This window comes from Pteropus vampyrus, unplaced genomic scaffold (genome assembly GCF_000151845.1).
Source record: "Pteropus vampyrus isolate Shadow unplaced genomic scaffold, Pvam_2.0 Scaffold5, whole genome shotgun sequence".
Classification (NCBI taxonomy): Eukaryota; Metazoa; Chordata; class Mammalia; order Chiroptera; family Pteropodidae; genus Pteropus; species Pteropus vampyrus.
In genome coordinates this window covers 1827017-1853885 of record NW_011888786.1, presented here as the reverse complement: position 1 = coordinate 1853885, position 26869 = coordinate 1827017, and the positions used below count along the sequence as shown (strand labels likewise).

At 41.1% G+C, this 26869-nt stretch overlaps 1 protein-coding gene and 1 pseudogene across 5 annotated transcripts in view; one reads left to right on the top strand and one right to left on the bottom strand.

The window, feature by feature from the left end:
* The window catches only part of LDB2 (LIM domain binding 2), a 352295-nt gene that overhangs the window by 285171 nt on the left and 40255 nt on the right, over positions 1-26869 (top strand). For all 5 annotated transcript variants that reach the window (XM_011364946.1, XM_011364938.1, XM_011364954.1 and 2 more), the window contains exons 4-5: positions 1162-1284; positions 3811-3894. In XM_011364946.1, coding sequence (XP_011363248.1) covers positions 1162-1284; positions 3811-3894 — 207 coding nt within the window. The remainder of the gene's footprint in view (positions 1-1161; positions 1285-3810; positions 3895-26869) is intronic.
* Positions 25149-25266, bottom strand: LOC111744016 (annotated as a pseudogene).

The following is a 26869-nucleotide window of genomic DNA, read 5'->3' as shown; positions in this document are numbered from 1 at the left end:
CTACCTAAGGGGATTATTATCCTCATTTTACAGATGAGAAAACTGGAACGTAGGGCATTTATTTGATTTTTTTCCCACAGTTTCAAAATGAGTGAAAAGTCAACTCAGGAGTCAAATCTAGTACTTTCTGTTGCCAAAGCCTCTACCCATCACTTGTACCATTTCTTTAAGGCCAGTATGGACTGAATAATTAGTTGTAATGATTTGAACTGGACTAATGAGCGACCATGACTACTTATCTTATAGTTGAGATAGGCTGGGTGGTGTGTAAGTGCCTAGTATTTTCTTCCATTTCAAAGTCATTAACAGTGAAAAGAAAGGTAAATAAAATAGGAACTATGAGCTACAAATGATCTGAATATCAAAAAAGGTAAAAAGGTTACTCTATCATGGATCACTCTATCAAGGAAGAGAGCCTCAGAAATTCTTTTTTTTTTTTTTTTATTAATAATACATATTTTTCTTGGAAAGATAAATTTGCCTCTCCCCAGCCCCCAAAGGCTAGCCCTTTATGCAAGCAGAATTTGTCATTGCCAATACAATGTGATTCAAGGGATATACTCTAAGTATGCCTCTGTTTTTAACGTCTCAGTAACTGAGACCTGTTGCTTTGGGTTATGCATTGTCCCCTGGAATTTCTCTTGGAAAAGAAGAACCTCTGTTTGGGTAACCTTGTAGTATTTTGTACTTCAGCATGAATGATTTCATTAGGTACTTTACCCCAGAATGGGATTAACCAAAATTCGAACAAGAGCTCAAGCTCCTATGGTAGAAAGATGATGAAAAGGAAAAAAAAGTATGCGAGAGAGTATCATTGTGTGCGATGCGCATGTGTGCCAGGCGTTTCTGACATCATATCACTGTGAGAAGAGGTTTGTGTCCATATTTACAAGTGAAGAAGAAATGGAGGCTCACAGACTTTTGCTCGTAACAGATAGAATTACTACAAGCTCGTGGCTAGCTGTCTTTTGAACCCACTGATTATACTTGTATTTGTCTCAGTATGCTATGGATATGCCACTTGTGTCCTATTTTGTCAAGATCCAGGGCCGCCCAAGGATAGTCAGGGAGATGATGCTGAGTAGCTGACAAGTGAGTTACAAAAAAAATGCAGCATTCACAAAGTGCATAACAAATGAGTGTGTTGTTTGTCACTTCTAGGTGTGTACAGAAGGCAGACTGATCTTGGAGTTCACCTTTGATGATCTCATGAGAATAAAAACATGGCACTTTACCATTAGACAATACAGAGAGTTAGTCCCAAGAAGCATTCTAGCCATGCATGTAAGTAATTTCATTTCTATTTCACTTTTGTTCCTATTATCCCAACGTATTATTCAAGGCGGAAAAGCAGTTTCTCTGTGAAAGAACTCCAGCCGTCTCTACATTTTAGGTAATTAACTCTAAACTTTGAGTCTTTCCGTCAACCATTTTGATCCACAGGCCCTTCCTCCCTTCCGTTGTTCCTGAGTGTGGCGAATTGAGACTTTTTGTGTGTGTGATACTTTATTATTTTAAACTCTAAATTGAGGTTACCTCAATAAACAGTTTGTACTTTTCTTAAATTCCATTCAGTCATTATCTAGTACTGCTCTGCCTGGGCTAATAAACCTGTTATTTATAACTGGGGAAAGAAATAAAACAGGAAGTGAGAAAAACAGTTTCCAGTTTTGATTAGAACCATCTGAGGAGACGAGGGCCACCTGGACCTCAGACCTGTGTTAACAGGAATTGGCTCTTTCTGACCAGCGTTGGAGTGAACTGGAATATTTGGGGTTCTCTTGGTTTCCTTTGGACATAAATCACATCCAATTTATTGAACAGCAACTAGGTGCCAGAGTGGATTTGATGCTAATGTTTTAAAGATAAGACTTGGTGGAAACTGGTCAAGGGCACTCTCTTAAGAAGGAATTTAAAGGCATTGACTTAAATAAGTCCCTCCCCCATCATGCATGATATGGCCTTTTCCATGAAAAAGTTTTGGAGCAAAATCAGACTTAATGAGCCTTTTTTTTTTTTTTTTTTAAAGACCCAATATAATCAGAAGAGAATAAAATAACAGTAGCTGGCATTTATTGGGTGTTTGCTATGCAGGGCCTTGTGCTAAACATTTTATACAGGCTTATAATTAATCCCCAAAGAAACTCAGAGAGGTGAGTTATCATCATTCCTATTTTAGAAGTGGAGAAAGTGAGGCTCAGAGAAGTTCAACAAGGTGCTCAATGTTTTTCAGCCTGAAAGAGGCAAAATCAAGATTTTAACTCAGTTGGTTCTAATTCCAAAACTCAGGCTGATAAGACAACCGTCTCCCGATCACACTCTAGCTGTCTCCCAGGCTTTGTCCTCAACCCTCTCCTGATTGGTTAGCCTGCTCTCTGCCCTCGTGCTTTCTTCTGTGGCATCCCCGGTCTCCTGCTCCATTTTTTCTGCCTCTTCATGCCCAGGTCCCACTCCATTTTCAAAGCTCAATGCATATCCTCCACTCTCCTTGAAACAGTCTGTAGTAGCCACTCTCCTTAGACTCAAAACAGACTGAGAGGCAGCAGAGAGTAGAGGTCAGGAGCTTGGGCCCCAGAACGAGACCACATAGGTCTCCTGTGTGGCTTGGTACTGGTGACGTGACATCTCTGTGCTTCCAGCCCCTCATCTATAAAATCAGTATAGTAATAGAGCCTGCATCAGAAGACTGGTTTGAAGATTGAATTAATGCTTATCAAGAACAGAGAACAGTGCCTGGCACATAGTAGGTCCTCTGCAAGTATTGCTGACTGGCTTGCAGCAGCAGCAATGACGTCTTCCCATTCGTTTATTATTATCCTGTCATCTGACCACAATAGAAGGTCCTGGAAGTCGAGCATGACCGCTGGGTGCATCTCCCTGAATCAGCCGGTCCTGGCGTGTGGGAGGTTCAGGAAATATTGGCTGCATGTCTAGAGAGGACTCTGCAGAAATTGACATGAAGGTGACACTCTCCAGAAATTGACATGAAAGTGACACTGTTTTCTCCTACATTTTCTCTTTTATTTATATACACAGAGCCAATTGGTTATATCACAATGAGGAAATTCTTCAGAAAAGAATAGTGTTAGTAGAACCTAGATAATCTCGTGCACACAGACGTGGCGAGAAAGGGACATTTACCTTAAGTCTCCCTCTGTTAAGCACCAATTTGCTCAAACCGATTAAGAAATAAAAAAGACAGGACGAAAGATCATCGACCAAAAGATTTATCTCAAACTAGAATCCAGAAAGAATTTTCACTTTTTTTTCTGGCCGAACAGAACATTTGAGGTGGCCCATGGAATGTTACGTCCCTCTTTTAAGTGTGGCTGATATTCTGGAAAATGTAATGCTTGAATGGCAGTTGCAAAGTTTTCAGATATAGTCCTAGACTCCGCGCTGTTAAAACAATACTATTACAACAGAGAACAAACATGGCTTTCCCAAATCCAGAAGCTGTGCCCACTCCGATGAGGGCCAGAGACCTACAGATGTCCTTCCTGGCAGGGCTTACTGACCCTCCTCCTGAAGACACAAGGCCTTTCACAGAGAAAATCAAGTCATTTCTCCCAAGCACATGACTCAGTTTGGGTCTCCCTGGCCAGGGTTTTTGCACCATGGATCCGCAAGTGTCCTTGAGCATTATGGGCAAGTGTCTTCAAATGCAAATTAAATTATCTTGGGCAACCCGGCCCTCTGAGAGCAATCAACGCTGTCAAGGCTGCATTTCTTAGCAGCTGTAGCACAGCCTGAGACTTGCTTCAGATCGTCTTGCAGGAATAAAATACATGATTTTTCTTTCCTGTTTAGGCACAAGACCCTCAGGTTCTGGATCAGCTGTCTAAGAACATCACCAGGATGGGGCTAACGAACTTTACCCTCAACTACCTCAGGGTAAGACCAATGTGCTGATTGTATTTCCTAGTGTGTTTGAAACATACTTAAAGGTTTATGCGTATCTTGAACCAAGGAGTTAAAATGAGGTAATATAGCACAGTATATATTTCCTGCACCATGGTGTGTGTGTGTGTGTGTGTGTGTGTGTGTGAGAGAGAGAGAGAGAGAGAGAGATTTAATTAACAAGCAGCAAATGCAGACTTTGTCAGGGTTGAGCTTCCTCTACACATTTGTATCACACTTGGAATTAATTATTTTAAAGCTGGCAACGTCTGTCTCATAAAATGCCTTGGTATTATGTCCCTCTGGTTGTCTCTTAAGTTTCTATTGTACTGCTGTGGAGTTCACAGCCTCTGGGTCCCCACCCAGGGACCAGTCACCCCTGAAGAGACTCAATGTGCCTCCAGAGAGATGCCCTGAAGGAATGCAAACCAGCGCTATCACACAGAGACGTATTTCTAAGGCTTCTTAGGGACTGTGAAAAATGTAACAGATTTTCTGGTTTGGTAATAAGATCAATTTTTATTTTTAAAAAAACTAAGTGCTAGGCGAAATTCTCTGCCTACATAACATGCCTCCGTATTCGGTGTTTCGCACCAGTTGTGAGTGTGTAGCTGCAGCGATCCTGTTGCAAGTAGAGGAAGTGGTTCCCTTTGTAGATCAAGCTTTGTCGCCCAGAATGGACCGGGAGGCAGAGGCCACCGTCCACTGAGTCGCTGAGTCGCTTCATCGTCGATGTGTAGCAGTTCACTTCTCCGGCCCCATCCCCAAAGTTTATCCTATCATTTCTTTCTCCTTCAGGGCTGCACGAGTTAGTGAATTTTGTTGCGTGTTCACAATCCTCTGTGTACAGTCATTTTCGCTCATATTGAAATGCTGAAACGCTTTGGCCGACTTTCTCTTCTGTGGTTTAGGAATGATTTAGACAAGTGCTTCCAAGTCATGTCTGCCTTGCAGGGAATGCGCCAGGAGCTAGGCTCCATGTCGAAGGTTCAAAAGCCGTGGTACCGGCCATCAAGAAACTCCCTCTCACGAGGGTCGGAACTATAAAGAGAGAGCATTATATACAAAATGGTAAATGCCATGATAGAAGTTTCCAGATGGGATTGGGAGAGTACAAAACAGGGACGTCTCAGAAGAGTTAGTCAGAGAGGGCTTCGTGGAGGAGATGATGCCTGAATTCAGTGTGAAAGAATGAACCAAGGTGAGCAGAAGAAGCGGGCGGGAAGGCCATTTCCGTGAGAGGGGAGAGGAGCAGTTTGCTCTCCCTGCCTCCATTCCTGGATCAGGGGGTGGAATTCCAAGCCGTCAGACGATGCTGGGGCCTGGGGTGAGAAGCCGCGATGGGCAGGAAACATTGCTCGTTGGAGCCAGGTTTTGGAGCCATGGCTGGCCAGGCTACTAGGCTGGGAGTGTCTGGAAGGATTAAACACGAGGCTGGCAGGGACCTCCTCCTGGGTGAACGGAGAAGGCACCTTTTCTTTGCAGCCTAAATGCCCAGAGCCAAATCTAAGTGTGGCAAGAGCCAGAGTCAGCTTCACCTCCTCCACTCTGCACACGCAAACCAGGTCCTTCTTCACTGAACAGCCCCGTGGTCCCTGCTCAGTGGGAAACCAGAGTCTGACCAGGAGCGGGCGTCAGCAGGCGCGTGCTCCCAGCCAGGGTCACAGGAGCCACGTTCTCCCAAAGCTCCAGGCTCTGCCTTCAGACCCGGCCCCTCTGTGGGGCCAGCGGCACAGCAGAGGTAGGTGGCAGGATGTGGGGAAGTGAGTGTTCACGGGAATTCAGGAGGCTGCTCCACACTGTGGGGCATTTTATCTGGTCAGGGACCCTGAGAGGTCTGGTTTAAACCCTCTGAAAACACCTCTCCTCAGCAGATGAAGAAGTTCCACGCTGTGCGTCCTTAGTTGACTCACCGAGGACTCTGAAGCTTTGGAGTCTATCCTAGCCTGGGTCGCTAACCCCCTGGCGTGATCTTGAACAGATTCTTCATTACATCTTTTAGCTGCATTTCACACAGATTTGCGAATGCTAACTTTTCTCTTTCCTTCCAGCTCCTCTCATTTCACCAGTAAAATGGTGGCCTTCGCCCTGGGGTCAACGAAGCCCACTTGGTCCCCAGGTCTTGTGGTTTTCTGATTCTAGCCCATGAAGACTGCAGTGATCACACCTGCAAAGGGGTGACAATAACAGCAGCACCTTTCCCGACAATAAATCAAGAACACCATTTATGGGTCGGGCGATAGAAAGCAGCATTTCAAAGACCACCGTTTAGTGTAGTGCTTGCCGCATGCTGTCCCACGCGTAGATGTCCTGACTTGTCTTCACGATGGCCCGTGTGCACTAGCACCGTCTCATATGAGCCAGGCACAGAGCGCGTGAGTAATTGAAGTCAGTCGCCCAGCTTTACGCCACAAAGGAGCAGGACCGGGTCTCAAAGCCAAGTAGTCTGGCTCTGCCCAGTGCTTCCTGTCTAAACTCTGCTGCCTCTCTAGTAAGACTATAGAATTCTAATATTGATAAGAATCGGATCACGTCTTTCTTGCCTTGATGGGGGAGTCATCACCTATTAGTGGGTCCTTAATCCACTTTGCCAAGAGTAATAATAGCTCCTTGTAGTCTTTAGCATGATGATTAAGTGAGGAAATTCAAGTAAAGGGCTTAGCACAGGGCCTGGGGACAGAAAGTGTCCAGTTAGTGTTTGCTGTCATATTTTATTGAGCACCTACTATGTGCCCATCATTGTTCTTTGTACCGGAACCACTTAGAGCATCACGGCATCTGGCTCTATCCTTTCATTCTGGGTCTGCCTGATACAACCTATTTCCTCGGGTTCTGCATCCTGGTTCAGCAGCAGTTTGCTCTCCCTGCCTCCATTCCTTCCTTTGTTCGGTCACTCAGTCATTTATCCATCTATCGATTGCTTCCTTAGGTGGCATCCATGGGCAGGTGGGTGAGGCCGGTAGGATGTGGTCAGCTGCGTTTCCAGGGCTGACACGGGGGTTGTGCAAGGGAGGGATGCTTGGGTCGCAGGAAGGGCTCAGGGTGGAAGCCATCCCTCCCAGCGACAACCCCTCAGAGCAGCTGCGTACCACCAGGCAGGTCACGCCCGAGCAGTATCTCAAACTCGTGCCCAAAACCAGTGCCCATGGACTTCCATGATGAGACCTGACCTGGTTAGTGGTCACGCAAAACCACAAAGGTTATTTCTTCAGTTTAGACCTGCGATCCAAGATTTTCCTGAGGTTTTGTCATCTAATATTTTTAAGACAATTGAGAAGTCACAAAATGCATTCATTTATAAAATGTCTCTAAACCTGGAGCTCTCCCATTTTTCTCCGGAACTAGGCCTTCGCCTCAAGCCCCAGAAGGTCATCCGAAGTACTGTTTAAATAGAATTAATGAGGGGTTTCCATAACCACGCTCATGGCAGAAAAAGAGGTCAGACAGATATGTCGGCGAATATTAATCTCAGGCCTTCTAAATCAGTAAAGGAATTTTTAAAATCTATACTCTTGCTTTGGAAAAGATAGCTAAAGATTTTAAATACTGCAGACATCTGAAGTTTCAATACGCTTGTGTCTTTCATGCAACAAAATGAAGCAGTACAGAAACTAAGCAATTAGAGTCATCTAGCTTCGCCAAAACAAGTTCATTTATTCCCGTGAATTCTGAGTCGTTGTCATCGAAGCCTGCAGCCAGGGAACATGCAGAGCAGACAGAGGTGGCTCTTGTCGTTGGGGGAAAGAGTGGCTGAAGGACAGTGGCCCTTGAAGCTTCTGAGTGCAAACAATGGCACTGTACCTGGATATTCACCTGGAAGCACTTTGGAGGGGACTCCGGTGACCTGATGCTTCTGAAGCGACAACAGAAGAGCTGTTGTCATTTGATTGCAGTTGTCAATCTCCCCGCTGATGCTTCCCATCGCCTCCCCGCACAAGCAGGCAGGAGGTGCGCTGTGCTGACCGGTGTGATGGAGGCTGACTCACTGGTCCCAGCAGAGCAGCAGCTGGAGGCTGTTGAGGAGACATTGTGCCCTGAGGAGGCACGCTCACAGTTCCTCTAGAGGTCACCCCTTGACCTCTGGGAGCCCGAGCTTGCCGATTGAGTGTCCTTGTGCTGGTTGTCCAGGCTTGGGCTGGGAACAGGCCTGCAGAGTGAGGAAGTCACAGCCTTGTCACCGTTTGGTATTTCCAGAAACTGGGGAGGAAGGTTGTTTCCTAATGTGGGCAGTCAGTGCCTTCTGCTGAGGAAGCTACAGACCTAGAACGGGGAGAAGGAGCGAAGCTAAGAATTCAGAGTGTGTCCTTCGCCACGTTGTTTGGAAAGCACTCGGACCTGCCGTCCCCTTGGCACTTCATAACAAAATCCAGCCCAGAAGCCATAGTAAGTAAGGCAGGTGTGACTGGACAGACACGGGGCCTCCGAGTGCGTGAGGCCTGGCTCGGGAGCCTTCTTCATTCCTACCAGCCACTTGGCCCATTTATCCACCGTTCATTCCACGAGCATTTCTTTGTCACCTTCTTCGTGCCAGGTCTCCGCTGCCCTCAAGATCATTGCGTAGTAGATGAGAAAAAAATACGTATATACAGGGAGAGAAATCTGTCCCAGATGTGATAACATTCTTAATATCTAACACTTACTGAGCACTTACTATGTGCCAGATATCACAGCTAGAAACTTTGCAGGGCGTCTTTGTTTTGTTTTTGTTTTTGTTTTTGTTTTTTTTAATACAATAACCTTATGAGGTAGAGACTCTTTTTCGTCTTGTTTTGCAGGTGAGGAAACTGAGGTAGAGAAGTAGCTACCCAAGGTCACGGAGCCAGTAAGTGGCAGAGTAGAGACTCGAACCCACAGTCTTACTCCAGGCACGATGCCAGGAGAGGTTGAAGGGTGGACTTGGGAGGCTCTACGTCTTCGAGGAGGAGATGGCCCTTGAATTGACTGTGAAGTGTGAGTAGGTGGTCCCAGCAGACGAGACAGAGGGTCTACTCTAAGCGCAACACAGAAGGGTGGAGAAAGTTGATGGGTTTGGGGAACTCTAGGCAATTTTACCTGGCTAGAATGTAAGTTTTAAGTCTGTTTTATGTACTGACACAAGGTAGGTGTTATGGTCCACGGTGTGTAGCCTAGCTGAGTGCTATAGTTCTAGAGAGTTCTGTTCCAGAGCACAGCGTGGTCAGGGGAAGCACCTCAAGCTGAGGCCTGGCCTTCAGGGTCAGACAGATAAGAGTATGTATTTGAGGATAGCCCCTTGCTAGCTGTGTGAACTTGGACAAATTACTTGACCTCGCTGAGCCTCAGTCTCCTTAAATGGGAAATGGGGTATTATACTCCTACTAGACTCGGAACAACCTAAAGACAGATCGATTATCTTGTATTTTTAGTGAGTAAATACATGTGGGGGACCCATCTCTCCACTGCCAAGTGCGCCTTCGTAAGGGTCACGGGGTCGAGTGGCATCGCTCACTGAGTCCTCTGTGCTCAGAGCTTGTGAGGAGACATCGTGCGGGTAGCACACATGAGAGCTCGATCCTTCTCCTTAATTCGTACCTCTGCTTCATCGGAGCAAAAGCCCTTTCTAACTCAGGGTTTGAAATTGCCTTCATTTCAAGTTTCTTTCTTTTTTTTTTTAGTTTTTTAATTAAAATGCTTTTTAAGTTAATTTATTGGGGTGACATTGGTTAATAAAATTATATAGGTTTCAAGTGTACGATTCAATAATAGATCATCTGTATATTGCACTGTGTGTTCACCACCCAAAGTCAAATCTTCCATCACCATATATCTGACCCCCTTTACCCTTATCTCCCTCCCTCCCACCCCCTCTCCCTCTGGTAACCACTAAACTGTTGTCTGTGTTTATGGGTTTTTGTTTGTCTTGTTTGTTTGTTGCTTTCGGTTTTATATCTCACGTATGAATGAAATCATATGGTTCTCAACTCTTTCTGTCTGACGTATTCCGCTGAGCATGATTATCTCAAGATCCATCCATGTTGTCGTATTTCATCTTTTCTTATGGCTGAGTAATATTCCATTGTATATATTAAATTTCTTATACGCAATTTTTGTATGTGAATATTTACTGTAGACAGTGACTTTTCTTTAAATGGCTTTAACGAATGACATCTTAAATTGAAAAAGACGCAATCGATGTTTATTTCATTTCCTATCCCATAAAGAGAACGGGTTGGGCAATGCAGAAGTGCAACAAAAGGAAACCTCCAGAAGCTTCCAGGATGGCCATGAGCAGAGTGTGCCATTTTATTCAGCTACTATTAACAATAGTTAATCTTTGCACACTCGACACGCTGTATAGACACCACTGGCTTATACGATTGTCTGTCTCCTTGAGGATTTGGGGTAGTCTGGTTTTGTTTTTAAATGTTCAGTCAATCATCTAACCTGGAGATACTTGGGTGGCATCTCTTATGTACCACACACAAAAGCGATGGGGCAGGGCACTTACAAGAATGGACGAGGCACCCTCCCTTTCCCAAGGAACTGAAGAAATTGTTATAAGTAGCTCTGCATCCAGATCACGCTATCCAACCTCAGCTGGGGACTCATGTCGTCTCAGAATTTTCCTCCTTTCCTAATATCCTCAAGGAGACCCCATCCTCATCGGTCTCAGCAGGTGACTTAAATTGGACTCTTTACAGTTGCCAGTGCAGTAGTTAGTTGATTGTTCTCCTTCACCATGCCTTCTTTCCTCGACACTCAGACTCTCTGTGATCAGGCCTCTGCTGCTTCCCAGCTTCGCCCCACATCCCTTCTCCATCTCACACGTCATCTCACAGCCCCACAGACCTGCACTTCCCTGAATCTGTCATGCTTTGTTGCCTCCATGCCTAGGTACAATATGGCTCACTGCCTCACACACCATTCCTACCCTTCTCTTCCCATTCAATTTTCCAGGCTACTTTCTTCTCATCCTTCAGGACTCATCATCCATCACTTCCCTTGAGAATCTCTCTCTGACTCTCAGCTGGGGCAGCTGCCCCTCCCCATGCTCCTGGGCTCATGCTTGGCTCTACTTAGTAGGTCTTGTGTAAGAATTCTCACTCCACTCATCTGCCTCCTTTGCTAGACTCAGAGAAACCCAAAGACAGATTGATTGCCTTGTATTTCTAGAGCCTCGCGAGGTCTAAATCACAAAGCACCAGTAAATGTCTCTCTATTGCATGGTTGGTGGATGGGAGTTTGATAAATAGAAGACTAGATTTTGAATGATACCAAAAAATATCCATTGGACTACAAATTTCTTAATGGGTGATTATTTTTGTCTATTTTCTTTGGCCAGATTTTCTTAATGGTAGGATACATAAACTTTTTTTTAAGCATTACATTTAACATGACTTTAAAACATCTTATCCTGCATCCCAGCCAAAAGACATTTTTTTTTTTTTGCTTTTCCTCTTACTCTTTATCCACTCATGATATCTGCATAAATGTGATCAGTACACATACAATTTCTTAATGTTATTTGGTAAACACTTTTACATGTTTCTACAGAGTCATCTTAGTAACCATTTATAATAGCTGCAACTACTCCAGTGTGGTGCTATGACAGTGCTTATTTAATCATTTCTCTCAATGTCGAGCACTGAAGTCATGTTCAAGTTGCTTCTGTCATTATTAATACCATTCCCCTAAACATCTTTGCCATGTCCTACTCTGGGCAGTGTTCTCTGCAAGCAGAAGGCTGAGCTGTGGAAGGCTTTGTAGTAAGAAAAACAAATGTACTATGGATTCAGAACAATGTGGGTTCAAATCCTAACCTCCTTACTACCTATAACAGCCTTGAACAAGTTGTTTACTTTCTCAGAATCCCGCTTTTCTTATCTAAAAATTGGAAAGAATAATATTCCCCAAGTTGGCATGATTTATTAGATGAGATGAGTTAGAATTTATGACAGCCTGGCACACAGAAGGAGCATACTAAATATTAGCCCCCTCCTGTGCCGTCTGAGAGCAGAACAGGGTTCAACTTTCACTTTTGCAACTTATGTGATATTGATCAACTGCCTTAGTTTCTTGGAGCCCCAGTTTTTTCATGTGTGAATGATTATGCATATTGTGAGTCATAGTAAGTGCATCGCAGGTGAAGGTTAAAATGATAATGCATGTAAAGAGCACATTTAACTCTAAATTACGGCACCAGGAAGCCAAATAAGTTTCATCTCATCTATCATTTCCTATACGTTGGTCATGGCCTTGAATTCTTGGCTGAGATTCTGAAGCCAAAAGACAGATCAGAAAAAAAGAGAAGTCAATGATTAATGATATCTGCCAAGCAGGGTAGCAGGAGGGAGGTGGGGACATGTGCCATATATGTGGCACCCCTTCCCAATACAAATGTTATTACAAATGTAGAATCATTATCATTGAGTGTTTTCAATATTATCTATAAGCTTTTTGTTATTGTTAAATAAGTCTAACACTTCAAATAAGTAGTATCATCTACTGGACGTGAAAGCATTTAGGTCTCACAGTAATATTTTTTGATCCTATACCTTTAATTTCCCATCCAAATAAAGATTGTTGTTGTTGTTATCGTTATACTTTAAAGAACATTGGTCCCTGCGTGTAGCTTCCACTAATAGCAAAAGTGTATAATTCAATACCTCGAAGAATTGGGCAATTAGCTTTGGACAATGACCCCCAACAGAATGACATGAAGTGGCCTCTAGGAGATAGAGTATGGCTGGAGTCAGCATTTGGAATCCTGCCGAGGTGTTTTTGTTTTTTTATTTTTGTAAGGCTTTGACTGCCAGCCAGGATGTTTTCCTTGGTTTTATGCATGAGAAGCGATTACAAAGCAGCTCCCTTTCCCACCCAAATACCAAGCCTAAGAGTGAAACAGGAATCTCTGCTCAGAGATTGAGATGAGCCGTAGTTATTGACGGTCAGTGGGGCGCTGGGCTCTGGGTAGACCGTTCACCACTCACTCATTCAGACAGATCAAACCCTTATTAAGCACTGACTGTTAAGGTGGAGGCAGGACCCACCCGTGCATCTCACAGTGCCCGCACATTACAGACCTTCCAACGGCTCACAGCCTAAAGTATGCTATTCCATGAGTCACTGTGAGTTTGCAAACTGTTTGTTACCGGTCTGTAATAAGTCCAGAAATGAGAGTATGAACCTTAAAGCTTTGATAGCAGTTTGACATTGCCAGAGCATTCAAGTTCATCCAAGTTCATCCAGTGAACTCATCCCACTGCACAGGATATAGAGCAGGTCAGGTGTTTATCAAACCCACATGGTGAGCAGCCACTAGTCAAAGGCTGGAGAAGCACATGTCACAAGGGATTTGATGAGCACTGGAACAGAGCACTGTGTCATGAGTCTGATTCAAAGATGAGCTCCAGTGACCATTGAGGATCATAATTATCATCATGATACCATTAGGTATTAAAGAAATTCTATATGTTTTCAATAAAAGGATAAGTATTATTATCCCCATTTGACATAAAAATTCGCCAATGCTTGAGGTCACAAAGCTAGCCCAGGGCAGCAATGCTTTCTGGCTTGTTGCCTGAGCCTGCTACACACTCCACCGTTGGCGAGGACTCGTTGCTAGGTGTGGACCCGTGGAGCAGAGACGGTGATTTAAAAGCAAGGGATCTGGTCTCTGAAACAAAGCTGTCACACCTCATTCTGACTTTTCCTCTCCTCCTCTTCCTCAAAAAGGCTTCATCGGAGAGGAGGCAGAGAGAGTCCTTCCAAGCCATGGGAAAGCTCCATACACTGAATGATCACGGCTTGCAAAACCCGAAGGGCACTTTTAATTGTATTTGGAGATAGAAAAGTAGTACATATGACTACATGATAAGTGAGTGAAAGCAGTGAACTCCTACGGAAGTGAAATAACCTTAACACACAGACATCCCAGTGTCGAGAAAACAGTGATTTCTAAAGTCAAGCCAGAGGGAATGGCTAGCAGAACATTAGAAATACACACACACACACACACACACACACACACACACACACACACACACAGTATTTCAACAGAGCAGTCCTAACGGAAAACCATTTCAGAGCCACAGATGCTTCTAAAATTCTTGGCCTTAAAACTACAAATAGGGCCTGGATTAAAGAAAGTAATTTCCCAGTCTCGGGCACTAGAGAAAGAGAAAGAAAGTGTTGTTTAACAAGATGTTCAAAATCAAGGGAGACAGGAAGGTGGGAAATTGGCAGTCTGGAGGGGGAAAAGCTGAGGAATTGCAAAGTTAAGTACAAGGTAGAGCCCAGAGTTCGTCGTCCTGAGAAACAGCCTTCCCAGTTGTCTAGAATGGGTAAAGGGGGCGGGGGGAAATGTATCAGGAAAACACAGGAAAGGGGACAAGGGGAGGGGTGTCTGAATTGAATTTTAGGCCATAGGCAGGGAAGTATTCTGAAATGCAGAGTCCAGGGAACACACTAGGTAAATAATAAACGCATGCGTGAATGCAGAGGAGGTTAATGTGTTGGTCTAGATCTATGTAATGAGTCTGAAAACGGCTGTCAGTGTGTACCACAGTTAAGAGATTTAAACAAGTCAGATTTAAAATCTCCTCCGTACGCCTCTGAACGGAGAAGGGAGGGCCGTGAACTGGTATCATCGAGTGACTCCTAGAGGCAAGATACAGACTTGGTTTTATTTAATCCTCACAACAAGCTGGGGAGGTAGGTGTTAATGACTTCCCAAAGAAGAAGAGGATACTGAGACTCGTCCAGTTCCCGGGACTCACCTCACATCCTCCAGTGACAAACTGCCAGGCCGGGACTGGATCCCGCACTGGCCGGATACCCTCGCTACGCCATCGTGCTGCAGAAAGGCCATTGCCTAACCAGAGCTGGGGCGAAGACCTGGATGAGGCCAGTCACTTCCACTAGAATGACCACAGTGTTTTGCCAGGTCGTCAGTAGGTGATCGTCAGCTGATGCGGTGGGTGGAAGTCACTGGACGCTGAAGTGTAGCGGGGTTAGATCCCTGACTGGGTTCATCCCGCAATGTCTCGCATCTCCATTTGTCTCAGACTTTCCCAGCATCCCAGGCCTCATCGCTCATCCCACAGGTTTTTATCTCTACTCCTTCCCCCAGACTGCAGTCTCTAGGGCCTGAACTTATATTTTTAAAACAGATCACGTCATGTCTTTTCTCTGAGGTGGACCTTACAATCACCTGCCTAAACCATCTGGTGAAAACCCTGCAAGGCCTTATGGGAACAGACTTCCTCAACTTCATCTCATAGCAGCCTCCAATCTCCTTTTTTCTTAGGTCTGATTTTTACTTTTTCAACATGCTGAGTTCCTCCCCATGACAGAGCCTCTGTCCTGGCTGTATCAGACCGCTTATCGAGCTATAGAACCCCGGGCAATCGTCTACCCTTCAGTGCCTCAATTTTCTCATCAGTAAAATGGGGGTAATAATAATTCAATACCTTGAGGAATTGTTGAGAGGGTAAAATAAAATGGTTCTAGTAAAGTGATTAGAATAAAGCCTGGCACATAGTAAATTCTCAATTCATATTCACTGTCTTATCACCACCACCACCACCATCATCATCATCACCATCATCACCATTGCCTGGATTACCCTGGCTGAAATTTTTCTGGTTAGCCTATCTAAAGTGACCTTGCCACCCCAGTAATTTCTATCACCCCTCGTCACCTGTCTTAATATCCTTGTAGCATTTTCATTAGTTGAATTATCTTGCGTAGTATAATTTCCCTTTCTATTGTTCTCTGCCTCTCCTTCCTGTCACTGGGTCATAAATGTTTTGAAAGCAGGTATCTTGTCTCTTCCTGCCTACCAGCAGTGAATAGAGAGTCAATAATTTTAAGTTTACTCAACTCGAGATATGCTCCTTGAAAAGTTGGAAGATTTAAAGAGCAAACCATTTATAAAACCCCAAATTCAAGTGTTGCCTTGGAATACTTGAGTCCACTTGTGTGAAGGCCGTTAACCATCCTGACATCAGAGGCTGATGCCTGTAGCACTTTCCTCTAAGGATTTGATGTTCTCCTTTGCAATTCACAAACAACCTTGTTGGTGAGGAATGTCATTAACTTTATTGATAAATGCTCCTTATCTGTGAAACAGGGGAAGTTAAGGCCTTCTATTTAAGCATTTTAAAGAGAAGAAATACAAAATAGAAATATTAACAAATACCATAAATAAAGGGTTAATAAATCCCATGATAGAAATGAGGACGCTGAAACCAAAAGCTTCTGGCTCGATGGAGGCTGATCTGCCTGTTAGTATAGGATGGCTTCTGCTTTTCTTTTTGCCTTGTTTACTCCATTTTTGGATTCATTCACATTCATTCAATCTACAATATGGATTTTCTAGGAAAAAAGTCTCTGTAGCCTTAGGAATTAATCGAAGTTCGTTTTCTTTCATTTTTCCAATGCTGCCTGTGCTTTACCTGCCGAAGAAATCGGCGGCCATCTGCCATATTCTTGAACAGCTTTATCATGAGTGGAAACGTCAGGTGGGAAAATGAAAGCTTTTGTGATGTTGATGAACAGAATTTACAAAAAATACACGAAAATGGTGGCAACCTTACCATTTTTACACATCACTTCTGAGCTTTGGCACTTAACACTGTCTTACTAACAAATGGGAGGCCGGAAAGACAGGGGCTTGCTTTGGAGAGAATGTGGAATATAATCTTACCAGTGAACTGTGGCCAGGCCCTGGCAATGCAGTGAGTGGGTCTTGTCCTCTGTCGATTCCCTCTACACCAAGCGTGTTGCATCCGTTGGCTCTGGCTCGCCATTCAAAGCAGAAACCGTTCCTCTTCTGTAAAATGGGGTTGAGGATGGGGTGACACTTACTTCCAAAGGCTAAAGGGTACATGAGATTACTTTCTCGAAAACGCCTTGTACACTGTAAGGTTCTGATGAGAAACAAGTGCCTCTCACTCACTATCCAAACCCTCAGGGTCTAAACTTTTGTTATCCTAATTCAGAAATCAATGAGCTTTGAATAAAATAATGATAAATTAACTAATTAATTAATTAATTAATTGATAGATAGATAGATAGATGAATGAATGAATGAATGAATGAATGAATGATAAATAACTCAAGCTACTCACTATCCCAAACTCAGGAACCAAATTGATTCATTTACTTCAACATCGCCATTATTCCAACTCATTCTCTGAACTCTCTGCAAATCTGGAAAACACATAGGTTCAGATGGCAAGAAATAATTGAACTAATAGCTATCATTACTGTCATTGTCACCTTACGGTCTCATTTACACAGAAGAAAATAATTTGGGGTGAAATTGTATGAAATTGCTGTTTTTGCAGGTCAAGCATTATTCAGTATTGGCTGTTTCACATGGCTTATCCTAATATTTAAGAGACAGAAACCTTATATCTTACATAGATAGTCATTTGGCTCCATGATTTTTCCATTTCTCACCATCATCTTCCAATTCCTATTCAGCATTATAACAGTAACTATTAACAGCCATTTATTGCCGGTGACTCTATGCCAGGCACTGCAAATTGCTTAATTAACTCTCACAATCTCATTTAAAAACTTATTATTTAGATTGTGAGTAGATAATTTCTTCATACAGTGCAAAATTTTTAAAGTGTAAAAACCTTTAAAATGTATGCCTTTCACACCTAGCCCCCAGCCTCCCAGTTCCCCTCCCTAGAGGCAAACCAGCATTTCCAGTTTCTTGCATTTTCCTCCTGGGATGGTCCATGCATATACAAGTATGTATTGCTGTACACACACACGTGCACACAAATGGTAACGTACTATGCACACAATTCTAAGCGTCGAGCAATGGCATTCTTTACTAAAGCAGCAGAGATGCACGCCCACGAGGGGTTTACTCTACAGCTATACCATAACTTATTTTATTTTACCAGTGAAATGTTTCACCGATGGCCATTTAGGTTGTTTCCAATCTTTTTCTATTATGAGCAATGATGGACAAATACCTTTTCATATTTGATTTTGCACGGGAGAAATTAAAAAAATAAATTCGTAGGAGAAATTCCTGGAAGTAAAATCGCCAGGTAAAAAGACATGTACATTGTAATTTTGGTAGATAGTTTCAAGCTGTTCAATGCAGAGGTTATTCAAGTTTCATTTTCCCCAGCAGCATATAAAGTGACTGTTTTTTCATACTTTTCAACAACTAGAGGTTATCAAATTTTTCTCCTGTTTTCCAATAAATGGTATCTCATTTTCTTTCTAATAAGCATTTCTCTTAATACAAGACAGATTTATTATCTCCTTATATTCTTAAGAGCAATTTGTATTTCCTTTCTTATAAATTAATCGTTCATATAATTTATTCATTTTTTATTCAGGTTGTTGATCTTATAGATATGTAAGTCTTTGCATTTTAAGGAGGCACACATTTTGTTGTGATATAATTGAAATTACATTACAAGTGTGTGGTTTTATTTTTTTAACTTTGCATAATGTTGCTTTATCCATTGAATGTATTTTGTTTTTCTTTTGTGTATGTGTGTTAAATGAAGCATTATTTTCTTTATGTCTTCTACTTTATGTTTTACATTTAGTATTAGTTCTTATTGAACTAATAATAATAAAATATATTATTATATGTTTTCTAATACCACTATAAAATTTGGGGGTATTTTTAAAAGTTTAAATAATTGATCCATGTGAAATTTGGGGGTAAGAAGTGTGAAGAACCTATTTAACTACCTAGTTGTTCAAACAACATTTGTTAATTGATATACACTGTTCTGACTGATTTGAAATACCACTTCAGCATATTTTCAGTTGCCTTAAGTATTTGAGTTCATTTCCGGACTCCAATTCCTGTTCTATTAATTTATCTTCATATTCTTTATCTATTACCACCCTTTAAAAATTACTGTTGCTTTATAATATATTTTAGTATCTAGTAGAATTGGCATAATAGCATTATTCTTCTTTTTAGGATTCTATCTAAAATTTAGAATTAGATTATCTAATTTTTAAAAAAAATGCATTGGTATTCCATTGGAATTCTGTTAAATTTACAAATTTGTGCTTGGGGGATTACTATAATTATGATGATTGGTCTTTTCATCATTACTCTTTGTAGCTTCTTCAACACTGAGGTCCTTTATGTGTCCCTTGGTAATATTTTGACGGCTTTTCTATGTATGTTTGTGTATCTTCACGTGTGTGGTTTTCTATATAAATAGAGACACGTATATGTTTTCCATTTCTTGATCTCTTTGCATCTAAATCATTTCTGTTTATAATCATAAATGTGGTCTTCTCTTCCACTTTATACTTTAATTGGTTTTGTTTGTATTTCTGAAAGTTATTGATTTCTGTATATTAATTTTATTCCCAGTCACCTTACAGAATTTTCTTAATATTTTTAACAGATTTTTTTTTTAAGTTTACCCTCTTGGGTGTTCCAGCTAACTTATATCATTTGCAAATAATGACAGTTTTGCCAAGTCTTTTCCGATTTTTATATTTTATTTCTTTCTTTAGTCTAATTATATTGGCTAGGACCATCAGAAAAGTGTTAAATAATAGTGAGGATAATTAACATCCTTATCTTGTGTCTGACTTTAATGGAAATGCCTAGATTTTTCATTAGGCAGGATGATGGCTTATGATTATTCTCATGTCAAGGTAATATCGATCTATTCTTATTAAGAGCTATTTAAAGTAAAAAAAAATGGATATTGAATTTTATCCAGTGTATTTCTGGTGTCCAAGAAGATGGTATTTTTTTATTATGATGATTAAGTATATTAATAAGAATAATTGATGATTATTTGGTGTAATTGATATTCAAGGCAATGTTCTAAGCTCTTTACATGTACCAACTAATTTAATCCTGGCCTAATCTGGAATTCAGTAGTATTAGTATTTTCACTTCACGCTTAAGAAACCCATATTCACAAAGGTTAAGTAACTTGAACAAGATCAGACAACCAGTAAGTGGCAGTGCTGAGACCGGACCTAGGCTGAGTCTTTGAATATGACCACTAGGCAAGGGTCCATCTCGCTAGATTTCTTGATATCCAATCATCACTTCATTTCTGGACAAATCTCACTTGTTCAGTAAATACTCTCCTTTTATTGAGACATAAACTCCATTTGCTCATATTTATTTATAGTTTTCGCATCAGTATTAAAAGGAAAAATTTAGTTAAAATTCCTCTTTTTTATGATGTCTTTGCCAGTGTTTAGTCTTATTGGTACCCTGGCTTTAGGAAAATTTTCAAACATTTCTTTTTTTTCCTTTTTTTTCAGACTCATTTGAATGATAATGCAGTTATTTGCCTTTTAAATGTTTTTTGGAATTCCTCTATGAAACTATCTTTGCCTAATTCCTCTTGAAACCACCTGGGCCGAGTTTTTTTGTTTGTTCGTTTGTTTTTGTGGAGAGGAGCTTCCTGATAAATTTTCTTTATTCTAGGTTATTGGCATATTTAGATGGCTCTGCCTTCAAAAAACTTTTTTCTAGTTCTAATGAACAATAATTGACACACCGTACTGTATAAATTTAAGGTGTATGGCATCATGATTTGATTTACATATATCATTGAATGATTACCTCAATACGTTTAGTTAACATCCATCATCTCATACAGATGGAAAATAAAGAAAATACATATTTTTTTCTCATGATGAAAACTCTTAAAATTTACTCTCTTAACAACTTTCACATACATCACACAGCGGCATTAACTGCAATTGTCTTGTCCTATTCATTTATCCCTGGTACGTATTTGTCCTGTCCCTGGAAGTTTGTACCATTCGATCACCTTCATTTAATTACACACACACCCCGCCCCTCGCCGCCACCTCTGGTAATCTTACATCTGATCTCTTTTTCTATCAGTTAGGTGGTGGTGTTTTTTTCTTCGATTCCATAGATAAGTGAAATCACACAGTATTTGTCTTTCTCTGTCTGACTTATTTCACTCAGCATAATGCCCTTAGGGTCCATCCATTTTGTTGCAAATGGCAGGATTTCCTCTTTCTTATGGCTGATGATATTCCAATATATATATAATGTGTATATGTATACATCACATACACATATAGTATATCTATGTAGCCCAGTGTCTTCATACATTTATCCATCAGTGGATGGTTAGGGGTTGCTTCCATGTCTTGGCTGTTGTAAATACGGTTGGTAGAATCATCGGGGTACAAATATCTCTCACACGCACTGTTTCCATTTTCTTTGTAGTCCCAGAAGTGGGATTGCTGGGTCATATGGTAGTTCTGTTTTTAATTTTTTGAGGAACCTCCATACCGTTTTCCATAGTGGCTGTACCAATTTCCATTCCCACCAATTGTGCACAAGGGTTTCCTTTTCTGAGTGTCTGGTAATTATAACTTTAAAGATTATTATTAAGTATGAAGCCCAAGAAGAAAGGAAAAAGAGGGAAGAGAAGAGAGCCCGGGGCCCAGCCATAGCACTGCAGGCGCGTTAATGCTCGGATAGTCCCATCATTTGGGCATTTGGTCTGTTTTGCTACCTACTGAGATTCTTTTCCAAGGCCCTCTGTGGCTTCTAAGAGGAATATCTGGAGTCCCTCCAAAAAAAAAAACAGCTCTAGCTTGGGGACTTCAGGGCCTCCATGGGTGTCTCTCCTTCAGGAAATATTTGGCGTCCAATGTCAGGTCTAAAGTGATGTGACTATCTTCTGTTCTTTCTGTTATACTGTTTTAGAATCTGAGTGGCTGTATTTAAATGTTTTTAATAACACTGTGCTTTGTAATTTGGTGTGCATACCCAAAGAGCCCCTAGAAACGTGACATAGAGGGTTTTAATACAAAAAATGTTCTCATGTTCAAAGGCATGTGGAGAAGCCGATGCCTGGAATCCTAAGGGAGATTTGTCTGCTTATGAAATTTCTGCAAATTCTTTGGAAGGAAAGTATTTCCAGTTTTATTATGACTCTCTGGAATAATCTCTGAATATGATAATACTTAGAGTTACTTTTTAAATTTTTATAAGAGAGGTTAACTTAGGTTTTCTGGATATAGAGTTTTCTAGAAAACTTTAGAATCTGCCTAGCCCCAAATATGAGCCTCAGTAATATTCCGATGTTATTCCTTCCTTCTTAAAAATGTTTGTTTTGGTAGGCCGACTTTATTAAGTTTAACTATAAATTGGTAAGGAGACTGCCTCATTTAAATAAAAGTAGTTATAACCTCGTTTTCTGTAACTATATTTACATGTAGTTGATTCAACTTTTAACTGCATATGTTTACTTAGGTTTTCTCTTATTAGAGGTCTTTCACCCCTGTGAAACCATTATTTTCTTATTAATTTCCCAGAGGCTTTAGGCAATTTCTAGCTGTGGCAATAACTATGTAAATAAACAGTCTCTGTTGTCCATGGTTTTATGATGGAGAAAAATACTTTTGATATACTTAAAATGCTGATTATTAGATGAAGTCAAAAAGATAGTCATTAGCTTTGATAGTACACAGAACAATCTCTTATTGAGTGCCCACTATATTCCAAAGCCTGGGGATTATAAAAATGAAGATGTATTGCTTGTTCTCACCAAACTTAGCAGTACATAATAACCAAAATATACTGAGCGCGTACTATGTACCGGGCATTCATTCGTTCTTGGAACGAATGTTTATAGGATGCTTTCCTGGTGCTAGGCACAGAGGCAGGCCCTGAAATATAAGGATGAGCAGAACACTTACATTCCGACAGACTTAGATGATGGTTAGCTTTATTTTAGCACTATTTTTAAATTAAGGTATCCGCATTGCTTTTTAAGACATAAACCTATTGCATAGTTAATAGACTACAGGATAGTATAAACATAACCTTTAGATGCATTGAGAAACCAAGTGATAATTGCTTCATTGCCGCGGTCTGGAATCGAATCCACAGTGTCTCGGAGGTATGCCCATAGCAGTGCCTAGCTTGTCATGAGAACTAAATGAGCTAATTCATGCAGAGGTTTAGAACAAAATCTGACGTATCAGATGCCCTTTATAAATGTCAGGTCTTCACTGCTAAGAGCAGCTGAGGCAGAGGCAGGAAAGGGCGTTTTTCAAGAAAGCACTTAAACCTAAGGCAATTGTTAGGAAAATAAGCTTTCTTATACGCTCAGGTCCAGGGGTACCAGCCTCACCTGTACCTCCGCTGGCTGTGCGGGCTTGGTCAAGTTTCGAAAATGAAAGTGCCACTCTGTGCCTCAGTTTCCTCACCTATAAAATGGAGATCATAAAATACCTTGTTTTCAGGTTACTGGGAATAGTAAATCCGCCAAGAGAAAACTCTCTCTTTGCCGACCTAGTGCCTGAGAAGGTCTCTTTCCTGCTCTGACGTGGTTCCAAAGAATGAATAGAGATTTGGGGTGACATTTCTCTATATGAGTGTGTGAGAGTGATTGATATTCTGGGGGTTGACCCCACTTCAGGCCAGTGAAGGAGTCTGCCCCGGGGCGGAGTCAGGGCGCTCCACCTCCTGGGCCCTCTCCCACCCAGCCTTTCCTGTGTCTCAGGCTGTTATGTTAGACAGGTGTCCCTTCTCAGCCAGATGGACATCACCTGCTTGTGTAGGTCCTGTCCTTGTAGCTGTTCATTTTTCTGTACTTCATCATGTTTGTTCTCAACCAGCCAGGTTCAGAGAGTAAGTCCAGAGAGTAAGTATCAACAAGAAACGTTTGAGAAAACGTCAGTTGAGCTGTGATGCAGAGATCATTGCGAGTGGCTGGGACTTTGCTTGGATTGGTATTAAAGCCATTAGATGCTGGGAACTTGGTGTTGCAGAAGCTGTAGTTTCTGGAATAGGAGTAATTGTGATATTTGGGTGAGTGGAGATGAGGCAAAGGAGAGGAGAAGAGCAGAAAGGATCATTTTTGAACCTTCTCTGAAACAGACTGTTTTCAGTCCAGTGGATGGATATCTTCTGTTTCACAAATATGCCAAGTAGCGAATAGCGAAAATGTCTGAGTACTAAGCAGTAGGAGTTGTTGGATGCTAAGAAAAAGAAATTTTGGATATTTGTAGTTTAAGTTGTTTTTTTTTTTAAAAAAAGAACTTTTACTAATAAAATTACAATTGAGTATATTAGTTAAGAGTTGGGAAATCTGTCAATAAGATAAACTGAGAAGAATTAGAATAATAAAGGTTGGGATATTTTACTGCTTTGCACACACTCTTAAGTCTGAAACACCATCTGAAATATATTGATTAATTCATTGACATATTCAACTAATATTCATATTTACTGAGCATCAACAATGTCTCGGACACACCAGTGATTTGTGATAATATGGATGGACCTAGAGGGTATTGTGCCAGGTGAAATAAGTCAGACAGAGAAAGACAAATATTATATGGTTTACTTACATGTGGAATATAAAAAAACAAAACAGATAAAACAAAAAAAACACAGACTCATAGATACAGAGACCAAAGGGATGGTTACCAGAGGGGAGGGGTTGGGGAGAAAGGCAGAAGGGAATATAGTTAATGATATTGTGATAAGTTTGCATGGCGACAGGTGATTGCTAGAATTAGTGGGGTGATCATATAACAAGATATTAAAATGGCAAATTGCTATATTGTATACCTAAACCTAATATAATATTGTTTTCCAACTGTACTTAACAAAAAAGGAAAGAAAAATTTACCATTGCTGCCTTCAAGGACTTGAAACAGATAGGAAAGCTATAATACGAGCTAGTTAAGGGCAAAGACCAAATCGAATGGAGCATCTCTTTTTAAATAATCTACCCCGGGACTGAAAGAGGGCTATCAATAGTCCAGGCTCAGCAAATATTTGTCCGGTGAATGAATGAAGAAATGAATGAACAAAATAACTATACATGTAAGAGTTACAAAGCAAGGAGGAACAGAAAATGATTCTGTAAAGAATGAAGTGGATATTTGCAAATCATGTATTTTGTAATATCATCGGGAAACTCAAGTGCATCATGCCCTCCAATCTATTTCCATTACAAAAATATGAGGAGAAATTACATAGTGGAAATGAAAGAATGAATATATACAAAGGACTTTTTCATGGAGCTGGTCCATCCTGGAACTTGCCCAGTGGAGTTTATATGCTAAAGAAACTTAACGAAGCCTGTCTCAGACAGGTGCCTTGAAAATAATTAGCTGACATGCAGTTTTCATAATTAAGATTCAATTCGTCCTTAACTCTTTTAAACAATGTTGCGGAAATGTTTTACGGTGAATATAATGACCATTTGTGTATCTACCAAAACAACTTTTTATTTTTATTTTTTTAACGTCTACAGCATACCTGGAATTCCTAGGTGGTCTCGCATCCAAGTACTAACCAGGCCCAACCCTGCTTAGCTTCCGAGATCAGACATCGGGCTTGTTCAGGGTGGCATGGCTGTAGACCATGGACTGTGGCTCCACTGGGGTGTGAACTCAGGACCTTCTGTGTGTAAAGCAGTCATGTTAACTGCTACACTATGGAATCAAGTCCTAAAACAACTTTTTAAAACCTTAGAGTCCTGGCATATTTTCTAAGTCTTTTTGTGTGAAATAACTACACTATAGTTGCATGAGAAGACCTCCCCCGCCATCTCCACTTTACTTCCCATCCCCCGCCATCCAAAACTTGATGGCTACCATTACTGTATGATTTGATACTTTATTACACATGTTTGTATGTCAGATGATATATGATTTTATTTTGTTTTTAAACTTAATATAAGTGGTGTATAGTACACATCCTTTTATAATTTTTTTTCTCAGCAATAAGATTTTGATATTTGTTTATGTAAATACATGTAGTTTTCATTTATTTATTTTAACTGGTGTAAGGATTTGCGTTATAGGAATATGTCACAATTTATGTATATGTTTCGCTATTGATGAACATTTGAGATAGTTTCCAATTTTACTGCTATTACTAACTGTGCTAGTATGACTATTCTTGCATGAGTTTCCTTGTTTAAGTGTGCACAGTTCCTTAAGGGCATATTCCCAGGAGAACTGGTAAAATGTCATGTACATCTGAAGCTTTAGTTTCCAAAAAGTTTGTGCCAATTTACTCTCACCGAGTGTGTGAGAATTGCCATCTCTCCCATCTTGTCAACAGTCGGTATTGGGGTTTTCATCAATCTTATTAATAGGAAATGGGGTCCTTTTCTTCCAGTACACTGATATCATTTACCAATGTAATAAAGGAAAAATCTCTTGGAAGTACGAAAACATCATGCCAAGCTTTTATACAGGACATGTCCCCTCCCTCTGTTCTTGAGAGCTCATTCACGCGTTCATTCAACGAGTGTTACCAGTCTGACTGAGAATACAAAGATGTGTAAGTCCTACTCCTTGCGACCCAAGAACTAACTCATGGTCTTGAGAGGAAGGCAGACACACAAAACAAATAAGAAGGGGTGATAAACACATCGATAGTTTATGACAAAAAGAGAATGTCATTACAGAAGAGGGAGAGGTTGATTCTATCAGAAGCCTAAGCAGGCTTCCTGCAGAGAGTGATATTTTGGCAGAATTCAAAGTAAATAAGATTGAATGAATATGGTCCTCTGAAGTATTATTATCCCACCTGATACCTGAAGAGAGTGAGGCTTAGAGAGTTTATCATAAACTTGGATAAGTTAATGGTAGAGGAAAGAATTGAACCTAGACCTTGGCTCCTGTGCCAGTGCACGGCCGAGGACGCCACACTGTTTAAGAAAATCCCGAAGTCTCAGTTGGTACCAAAGACCCGTCGATGTAGATTAGGTTAGTTCTGAAGAGGGCAAAAAGCATGCCTCACACAAGGTGATTTGCTGAGATGTCTGGTTTGACTTATGTATCATTTGAATTTTCAGTTGGCTTCAACCCTCCTGCCATTAATTTTTGCTGCCTGTCAGCAAAGTATGTTGTGATTTTTATAGAAGGATGGCTATGTCAGCAAGTCTGCCATATTCCTGTTTCGGATCTGAGCTTCATTGAACTGAGGCCATGAGGCGCCAACTTTTCTAACCCT